Raw genomic sequence first — 10,438 nt, 5'->3', positions numbered from 1 at the left:
AACGAATCCTACAATACCCACGGTAGGCGGCAAATCTTTCTTAAGGAGACTGTGGTATCACACAGGACTCGGTTCTTGATCCGAAAATTTTGTTTGTATCTCGTACTTACGATTTGTCTACTGTTATGCATTTGTGACTTGATTCGTTAATGTAATCATGATGTTATCAATGAGATTGCTCTCTGGAATTTCGGTTATTGCCGAATTTTTTCCAACAAAACAAGCAACGTTTGCCTCTCCATAAGATATGCCGAGGGAAGACGAGTCACCAATTCACCACCAAGTCACTCAATAACTACCCTTGTCGGGTCAAAACCTCGCCTGGTTCGCCATAAATGTCCATTTTGTCAACTATCCCGATTATTTAAGCTAAGCTAACCATCACTTCACTTCACTTTCACTTTTTTTTTTCCTTTTTGGTTCACTTCACTTCTCATCCATCCATTCCCAAATCAATTAAGCCCCGCGGTAAACGTATGTACAGCCACATAACCAAAATCCCAAGTGTGCAAAAAAACGCTTAATCTGGAACCCTTTTGACCCTGCACTTTTCCGCTGAATGATGCAAAATGAAGCAGGAGTTGGATTCCGCAGAAAAACCCCTCTCTCTCTCTCTCTCTCTCTCTCTCTCTCTCTCACTCACGGGTCATCCCTGAAAAACGCCCGCTTTGAGCTTTCAACTGCCAAAGGGGACGGAGAAACTACTCTTCTTGATGGTATCAGAAAAAGCCGTGAGCAGAACTGCCCTCATCTTTCTTGAAAATCTGCATGTTGTTGAATTTACACTTCATTTCATTCGAATTCTCTCTCAATTTAACTCTCACTATAAAATCCTCACGAATTCTTGTACGATTTCATTGATATGGAAAAACATACCATTTTGTGTTCCCTGTTTTCTTCTGTAGTTTTTTTCTTCCCTCCAACTTGTGATGGGTTCTTTTTCAGTTTCTTCGTTGTTTTGATGAATAAATGATAACCCATCTCCCTTTTATGGTTATCTTTGAGACCCATGTTTCTGATTTGAAAAAAAAAAATTGGAAATCTTCTCAAATAGGGAGCCTTTCATTTGGTTTTCACTTTCTCCCTAGATTTTGAGGGATGGTTCTTTCTTTGTCGTTGATTTGATCAATAAATGAAAACCCATTTCCCTTTTGCTCTTTCCATTGGGACCCATGTTTCATAATCAGTTCATGCACTTCTTGAAATCAATTCACACATTCAGAAGGAAAACCCCTTTTGATTGTGTTTTTGAAGCCATGTTTTTGACAATCTTGTAGTTCGAGGGGATAGGATGTTAGTATATGGTAGATTACTAAGAGAGCCAATCTCCTATCCATAGGAGTTGAACCCTAAACCTCACGCTCCAAAGGAGTGCTACCATTGGGCCAAACCCTAAGGTCGTTCGAGGGGCTTTTCAATGGCTAGCTCTTGTTTCAAGCCATTTCGACTGAAAAAGTCGAAGGAAAAGCAATTGCCAACCCCTTTTTGGAAAACCCAAATGAATTCTGAGTTGGAAAAGATGGAAAAGAAGAGATTTGACAGTTTGGAATCATGGTCAATGATTTTGGATTCTGATAATGTTGAGACTTGGGAGGCTTCATCATCATCAAAGGAAGATAAAGAGGAATGGACTGCGGACCTTTCCCAGCTGTTTATTGGGAATAAGTTTGCTTCTGGGGCCCACAGCCGGATTTACAGGGGGATTTACAAGCAGAGGGCAGTGGCAGTGAAAATGGTGAGGATTCCTACTCACAAGGAGGACACCAGGGTTTTGCTTGAACAGCAGTTCAAGTCTGAAGTTGCCTTGCTTTCACGTCTCTATCATCCCAACATAGTGCAGGTTAGACTTGGTTTATTTGATTCAATTTTGGTGAATGGAAGTTATGTGTGGGTTGGTTTGCTTTGCTTTGGTATTTTACGGTACTTGTGTTTAATCATGTATTTGGTAATAAGCAGTTAAACAAATTAGGGTCTTTTAAAGTTGTTGTCATTTGCCTCTGTTAGATTTTCTGGTGGCATCCCCCTTAAAACCAATTGGCAATAGGTCGAGGGGTCTCCATATTAGTATTAGTTAAACTTGCGTGACTTAGACACTCACCTGCTCATGTGGGACAAGTTTAACTGCTTCAAATATAGGGCAATATCCTTCATTTAGCATTTGCTATGTAATTTATCGCTTTTCATACTCATAAGGCATTACAGGTTTGAACCCGAGTCGTAGGTTATTTGAGTTAGCTAATGAAACGCGATCTTTAAAATGTGATCAAGCATATGTGACTTATGAGCTTTTGGCGTGATTAAGCGTCCTTTGGTTCTCTCTTTAATTGATCATAATAACAGTCCTGATCATGGTGATCTTGAGTAGGTAGTATCCCTTTTCATCTTAGAATATATAAGCATATTTTTCTGAGCTAAACAAATCCACCAGCTTTATTGTGCTACCAAGTTTTTTTTTGTTTATATCGCAAGCCGATCTGAAATGAGCCTCGATCCCTCTCTGATGCCTTTCGGCTTTGATTTGGGGGCACGGTTCCGCAGCAAAACGTTCATTTAGCTCCTCGGTTCTTGAAGGTATAAGGGAGCCACTGTTTCAGTGGTATTCTAAGAGTAGTCACTTTGTGCATATATTGCCAAAGGTTGGGGCTGTTGTTGTGTTTCGTTTTCATACCGTAGGAAGATTTGGGATATAAACATAATCTTGCACATACCATCTTCTGCATTTGTGTACATTACTTTCAGTTCAAAAAAGAACAAGCTTCCATCATGCTATTGCATAGTTACTAGTGACCTTTCCTTTATCTACAGTTCATTGCAGCTTGCAAAAAGCCTCCTGTGTATTGCATCATCACTGAATACATGTCACAAGGAAATCTAAGGATGTACCTCAACAAGAAAGAGCCATACTCACTTTCAACCGAAACAATTTTGAGGTTGGCCCTCGATATATCTCATGGAATGGAGTATCTTCATTCGCAAGGGGTGATCCACAGAGACCTTAAGTCAAATAACTTGCTTTTAAATGACGAGATGAGGGTTAAGGTTGCGGATTTTGGTACTTCGTGTCTAGAAACACAATGCCAAGAATTGAAAGGGAACAAAGGGACTTACCGGTGGATGGCCCCTGAGATGATCAAGGAGAAAGCATACACTCGGAAAGTTGATGTGTACAGTTTCGGGATCGTGCTGTGGGAGCTCACCACAGCTTTGCTTCCATTTCAGGGAATGACCCCTGTGCAGGCTGCCTTTGCTGTGGCTGAGAAGGTTAGCACTTTGTATTTACATACTTGCTGCAATTCTTCCGTGCTAAAATATTTTCTTTTACTTGCTTCCCTAAAATATTGCTATGCTGCAATTCTTCTGTCTGTCTTTATATAATCTCTTCCAACATTTGTTGTAACTTGGAATTTATTAGTTCCCTCAATAAGGATCATGGGTTTGATCTGCGAAACACCAACAGTAGATTTGTCTTGAGTCAAATCATTTACTTGAGTTTTAATAGCATAGTTGAGTTGTTTTGAAGAGAATAAGCAATGACCATTTTATGATCTTAAAGACCTTGTTGGTCTAACATCAAATTCTATTAGTCTAGTCTTCCCTTGGGTACGGGTCGTCTGCCATGGCGTCCTCTCTCCAAAGAGAAATACAAGGTATAGCTATGATCGGTTTTTACGTCTGCAAAATTTTGACATTACTTTCTGTCAGCTGCATCAATGATAATTTGTGTCGCAAAAATGCCCTTCCATTTACTTTCCTTTATACTCTCTAGAACAATATATTTAAGGACACCCAAAAATTGACATTCATTTGTTTGGATGATTTTGATAATCAGCACCCTCTTGAACCAAGTGCATAGAAAATTCTTGTCCACGTAATGAAAAGATTTATGACCTGATAGTTCAATTTCAAGCTACCACAGGTAGGAATATTTCATTTTTATCTCAATGCCAGTAATTCACCAGTGGAATGATTTTGTTGAGACATGTACGAATTATGCTGTTGAGAGTATGTTTAATGTGTACCAGAGCTGTGTGGCAGTTTCGTTTGATTCTTTACAACTGATTGTTGATCCTTTACATGTTTTGTCTCTATGTTAGACTGTTTGGTTGAAAAAGTAGAGCATCCATACTTTCGCTATCAATTGATACCATCAGATACAGAATAACATGTTTAACTACCATATGTTTTACATTTTATTGGTTGGAGGATCAAAATTACCAGGTAAGTTGCACTACCTTTTTATGTGGCTTTCTGGAATTACCTGTATGGGACTACCAAGTCCCACAGTCTTTGCACTCTTTGTATTACAAGGAGGACGGGAGAATCCTTCACCTTTAACTCAAATTCATCGGGTTCAAATACAAACTTGAGTGTGAATCTGATATTTTTCATGATATACGCCTTGTTTCCTTACTGATAATTCATTCCGCATCTTGTCTACTTCGACAAGTCATCATTGCTCTTTGTGAGTCCCAGAAATTGGAGGAATTCTCGATGCTTAGTGGCGTTTTATTTATAACATTGGCAGAACGAACGACCACCGCTGCCTCCTAGCTGTCAACCTGCACTTGCGCACCTCATCAAACGTTGCTGGGCAGCAAACCCATCTAAGCGACCGGATTTCACCAACATTGTGTCGACTTTGGAGAAGTACGATGCGTGTGTGAAGGAGGGCCTCCCACTTTCTTCCCATTCAGGGTTGGTCAGTCGTAACGCCATTCTTGAACGTCTGAAAGGCTGCGTATCCACTAGCTCATCTATACCTGTACATACCTAACTCTCTATCAAGAGTTCCAATATTATATTCTGTCTTTTCAGATGTAAATATTTCATAGATGTCACAACTCTATATCATCAAGTCCAGGGACACAGAAACCGATCACAGAATCAAGCTACAAGCCGTGTCTTTAGTCGGTTTCTGCATCATGTAGATTCGTTACTTGTATTTATTTGATTCAATGATGTTTGTATAACTTCATTCTGAAGGTCTGAGGTATGGCACTGATCTGGTGATTGTAACCGCCTTTAGTTTTTACTAGAAACTTAATTGAAGGTGACACGTACTATCTTCGCTTTACTATAGTAGGTTTAGTAGGTTTCAATGTAAGTACGACTTCATAATGTTGTTTGACATTGTATTCATGCAATGAAATGATTTTTTTTTTCTTTTCCATTTATCTCGATATTTTATTTTTTCGTGATAATCTGGCATCCATTCCACCAATCGCAAACTTCGGTTCTGGGGCTGCACCGTATACTTTGGCTCCCTATCGCAACCATTCATCCTGATTTCTTGCTACGAAAAAAACAGAGAGTTGATCTCTAAACTTTGGTGTTCATCCATGTTAAAAATATTGAGTACTTCGTTGTCAACTATATACACTCACAATTCTCTAGAGGTTGTGGGTTGGGTAGTCGGGTCCATTTAGTGGCTTGGTGGTAGGGCTATTCTTCCATACCAAAAAAAAAAAAAAAAAACTTGCCATGTGCTAATAAAAACAATAGATGCTCGTAATAATCGATAGCGTTACGAAGGAAAGACTGGTTCTTGTGATTCAATCTGTCTCAACGTAAACTTGTTTATGAAGGTAAGACTGATTCTCATGACTCAATCCGTGTCTTAATGTTGAATGTGAATAACATTTATCTTTGCGTAAGATCAGAACCTCTAACATTCAATCTGTCTCAAATTTTTCATTTAGTGGCTTGGTTGTAGGGCTATTCTTCCGTACCAAAAAAAAAAAAATTGCCATTTGCTAATAAAAACAATAGATGCTCGTAATAACCGATACCGTTACGAAGGAAAGACCGATTCTTGTGATTCAATCTGTCTCAACGTAAACTTGTTTATGAAGGTAAGACTGATTCTCACGACTCAATCCGTGTCTTAATGTTGAATGTGAATAACATTTATCTTTGCGTAAGATTGGTAAATTATGCATATTGGTCTATCTCTGTGACGCGATCATATATTCATTCTTCTGGCATTATGGATTGATTACTTCAGCCAAATGCTTTTACTTGACCAGTTCAATGGTCTGTAATCATGAACACTAGCAATTCGAAGTGAATCTGCCTTATGGCTTATGACTTTGTTAGTAGTTTTTTTCTTGTTTATCTTTTGAAAACGCGTTACTCTTCCGATAGATTGACTAACATGGAAGACAAAATTTGATCGCCGGGTGACCAATGAAAGCCTGGTCATGACTTTGGTTAGTTAACACACAAGAACCTGGTCAAATCCGACAAAAATGGTGCTGCAGATGCCATCACTTTTCGGGTTTAAGATGCAACAAATTAAAAACCCAAACACTGTCTTATCTTGATCTGAAACTGTAACTGGCACCTGACTGTTGATTTATTATTCACGCAAATAGTCAGCCCCAAGAATGGTTGGCAAAGTCAACCCAAGATACTGACTTTCGCTAGGGTAAATTACTTTAGTGCTTTCTAGGCATATACCACAATCATTTTTTTTTTTCAATATTGTACTCCCTCTGTTCCAATTTTTTTTTAGTCCCTTTTAGAGTCTGTGTCATTTTTCAATTGATTATATCTTGTAATCTATGAGGTTTTAAGTGATTTCAAAAACTTTTTTTTTGATCGGCAGTGATATTGAAAACTTTACTCAATAGTAGCACTGGTCGAGAGCTATCAAACAAAATCTATATTATATATAAAAAGTGTTACCAATTGAAAAATATAATCAACTTACTTTCGGTTGGAATGGAACGATGGATTAAAAAAAGGAGACGGAGGGAGTATACCGTCAATGAGAGGTTAGAAGAAAATTAGTGTTTTAACAACCAAGGGGGTTCGATATCTCTCCATAGACTCGAACCCCAACCTCCATTAGATATGCTAAGAGCATCTCTAGCCTTCACCCATATTTTTCCTCAAATTTGAGTCAAATTTTGGGTAAAAACCCATTTTGGGTAGACACATCTCCAACCATCAAACTCAAATTTTATACATCTCCCTCTTTCTCTCTCTCTAACTAGTCGTTGGAGAAATGAGTCAAGGCAAAAGTTGTCTCAGATTTGGGCAAAAAAATGGGTAAAACCCAAAATGGGGAAGGGTTTGGGTCAAAGATTGGAGAGAGATTTTTGTGATTTTTGCTCTATTTTTAAATTTGAGTCTTAAAATGGGTCAAGGCTGGAGATGCTCTAAGAGCCACATCTTACCACAACCATTTTTTTTTTAATCCGCTACCACAACCATTTTTACAACACATTAATATGAGGTTTAGATATTGAGATCTAAATAAAATAGATATAGGCGTAAAAACAAAGCAATATGGAGTAAATAGTAGCTAGACACCTTTTTTTCCTATTCAATAGTATAAAGTTAGATACACATCTGTCACTCGTATTTTTTTCGGAGAGGTTTATCCTAGTGACACGAACCCCACCTGGTAGTATATTACAGTATTTTATAAGGCGTCATCCAACGTAATGATATTTTCTTGAAATTAGCAAGGGTTTTTTTTATAATTATATATGGATGCATGTGCTGTTATTAGTTAAAAATTAAACTCACAAGGGTGCGGGGTATTCCATTTTAATTAGTCACAGCTAATTATTTCGATTTTAAATTTGGCAGCAAATACTATGCCGTATGCATTATTGAGCACACTATTATGGAGAATTGAGCCTCTTGTCCCCTCTGTTTAGCTTTGTTTATAATCGATGCACACTAATTAGGCGGATGTTGTGAATTCCCAAGATACCCTTGTTTGCAGATAAACGAGCCAAGCGAGCCGAGCAAGCAGTGGATCGAGTTTAGTTAGAGAACTTAACGAGCTTCAAAATATGTTTGAGCTTAGTTTGTTTATGAATCAAATCAATCTCAAAATGAGATTCAATCAAGCCAAACACCAACAGAACTCGGGTAGCTTGATTTTTCTTTTATGCCTCATAATTCGAACGAGTCAAGTAGCAAATTGTTCGAGCTTGGCTTGCAACGCTAACGAGCTTTAAGAAAATGTTCGAGCTTGGACTTTGTTTATTTAACAAACCAATCTCAAATGAACTATTAGCAAACGAACGTGAACTCGAACTCGTGTAACTTGATTCGTTCAGCGGCCCTACTCAGTTGTGTTATCATGCAATTGTTGGAGTCAAATATAGTAGTAACAAGGAAAAGGGACAACAAGGAAAAGACAAGGGAGAAAAAACCAATGAAAAGCAAGATAGTACATTATATTCTATTCCTTTTCTTGACTAAAATTTCCTCGAACCCCCTCAATTACATGAATCTAAACCTCGAACTTTTGTGTCCCCGTTTTTCAATGACCCTTTACCTAATCCATCATTATCAGTTAAATGAGATCGGCATTTCTTTTTTTCTTCCATTTTTGACCTGGAGGATTCAAAATTGGAGTTCAATTGTCTCCTACGTGACGTTTTCTTTAAATTAATTAATATAAGCACCAGTTTTTGGCTTTACTTTCGACCACACAAAGGAAGAAATAATTGTACCGTAAGAAATAACATTAAAACAGATTCATTTCAAAAAAGGGGGCTTCGCCTTCGCAAGTATGAAAGAAAATTTCTCCCAACAGTTTTTCACAAGAAAAATTTGTATCTTTATCCCCTCATGAGTCTCGAAGGAAGATCAACCTCTGACTCCGGATCACACATATGCACATTGATGCTAAATTAAGCTGCACCAGCTTGGAGTATTAATTTTTAGCATCATGTCGTTGATTCTTTGCAAAATAGTCTTCCCACAAGAGCATTATTAGAATCATTTTTTGGCTTGCTAAACTGTCAAAAAAATATATCAAGAAATAGCAATGCTATTTGCGTTGATTCGGAGTCATTTTGTCACAATCTTATAAATCGTTAAATTAAACTCGTGTCATTTTCATTTTCTAATAGAAGTTACTGTCTTGGATGAGAAGTGAGAGAAATGACAACACTATCTTTCTATTACTCCCTTCGTCCCCTTTTTAAAGTCCAGTATTCCATTTTGAGCTGTCTCTTAATAAATATCTATTTTATAAAGTTAGTAGGTAAAAGTTGGTACATTTTTTATTTTGTCCCTAAAAGTAGATTCTATTTTGAAAAGTTAGTGAGTAAAAGTATAATGATGATGTCTCCATAAAGGGTAAATAGGAAAAGTAGAGGTAAAAATTGTTGTGAAAAGTGTAATGATGATGTTTTCTTAATAAGTTAGAGTTACGAAGCAAGACATTTAAAAAAGGACGGAGAGAATTCCATTTTTGGCATCAAAGAAGGCATTGCTATTTTGGCATCAAGAAATGGCAATGAGTGAACTTAGATTTTACTCAAAAATATTTTCATCACTTTAATAAGGATGCAGCATCTGTTGAGTTTTCGAAGAAAGACTTACCAAGGTCTAAACTGGCATCTAATGCAATATCAAGACACATGACTATGGGGTGATTAAGCTTGCTCTTACCAACACTAAGAAGCAAAGAACTAGACAACAACTCTAATTTATGAACCACCAAATTAACAAAAGGATTCGTGTGTTGACGCATTTTGGTAGTAATAACAGAGAAATTCACCTAGTTAAGCAATAAGGGTAGCATGGTCCAATCAAGGTTTAGCTAAAATATTTGGGGAAAGGAATTAAAATAGCTTTGGGGAACACCGAAAGGAGCTTTGGACTCGAGTCAATATCGGAACCTGGGGGTCTTTTTCTTTCTTTTGGCCACCTTTGCTTTGCTTTTATCAAAGCCAGACTTTTCGCCGAACTTGCTAATGGCGACACTTACCCAATGACGGAATTGCCCGTCAAACATTAGTGGGGTGTTTGGGAGCTTCTCTCTTTTTTATTTATTTGTATTAACTAGACGTTTTAGATTTTGCGTTTGAGCTTTGAACGATGGAATTGGCTGTCAAACATTAGTGGGGTGTTTGAGAGCTTCTCTATTTTTTTATTTTTTTATATTAACTAGACGTTTTAGATTTTGCTTTTGAGTTTTGAATTATGGTCAGAATAAATTATAGTCAATCTGTAAAATTGTTTGGATGACTTGTAAAGAATAGATTTAGATGGGTTCGAAGAGGGGGAGCCAAATTGTGGTTTCTCATTCTGCATTTCGAGGCTTTTTTTGCCGTTTAGGAGCCGAATTCTAATAATGCATTTCAAAACTATACTATAGAAACACAATTTGAAAATCAGTAATGGATGGGATTTTTCATTCTCATTTCGATATATCTTTCCAAATTTATAATCTATTTTAAACATTATTCATTCAAATACTAATTTGTTACAAAATTTATTTTGCATATATCTTCCAAACATTCTATCGGATTCATAATTTATTTTGGCCACAATCAAAACCAATAACTCATGATCTAAAATACAAAATGGAAAAATAATTAGGCTCCCAAACTAGTCTTGCAAGTGTTTAAGGTTAGAAGAATATATTATGACGTCAACAATTTCAACAGGGCTCTCTCTCTTA

The 10,438-nt window shown here is 37.2% G+C and overlaps 1 protein-coding gene across 2 annotated transcripts; it reads left to right on the top strand.

Moving 5' to 3' along the window:
- The first annotated feature begins 470 nt into the window (after positions 1-470).
- Positions 471-5,168, top strand: LOC131316350 (serine/threonine/tyrosine-protein kinase HT1). 2 transcript variants are annotated; one of them, XM_058345687.1, is made up of 3 exons: positions 471-1,840; positions 2,806-3,261; positions 4,448-5,168. In XM_058345687.1, the coding sequence occupies exons 1-3, from the start codon at positions 1,418-1,420 to the stop codon at positions 4,514-4,516; spliced, it is 948 nt and encodes a 315-aa protein (XP_058201670.1). In that variant the 5' UTR covers positions 471-1,417; the 3' UTR covers positions 4,517-5,168. The 2 variants fall into 2 exon arrangements, with proteins under 2 accessions (XP_058201670.1, XP_058201669.1); XM_058345686.1 differs by having other exon boundaries at positions 478-1,840; positions 4,526-5,168.
- The last annotated feature ends 5,270 nt before the right edge of the window (positions 5,169-10,438 follow it).

This window comes from Rhododendron vialii, chromosome 2a (genome assembly GCF_030253575.1).
Source record: "Rhododendron vialii isolate Sample 1 chromosome 2a, ASM3025357v1".
In the NCBI taxonomy this organism is placed as follows: Eukaryota; Viridiplantae; Streptophyta; class Magnoliopsida; order Ericales; family Ericaceae; genus Rhododendron; species Rhododendron vialii.
Note: the sequence above shows the minus strand (reverse complement) of the source record. Positions and strands in the feature narration are given on the sequence as shown.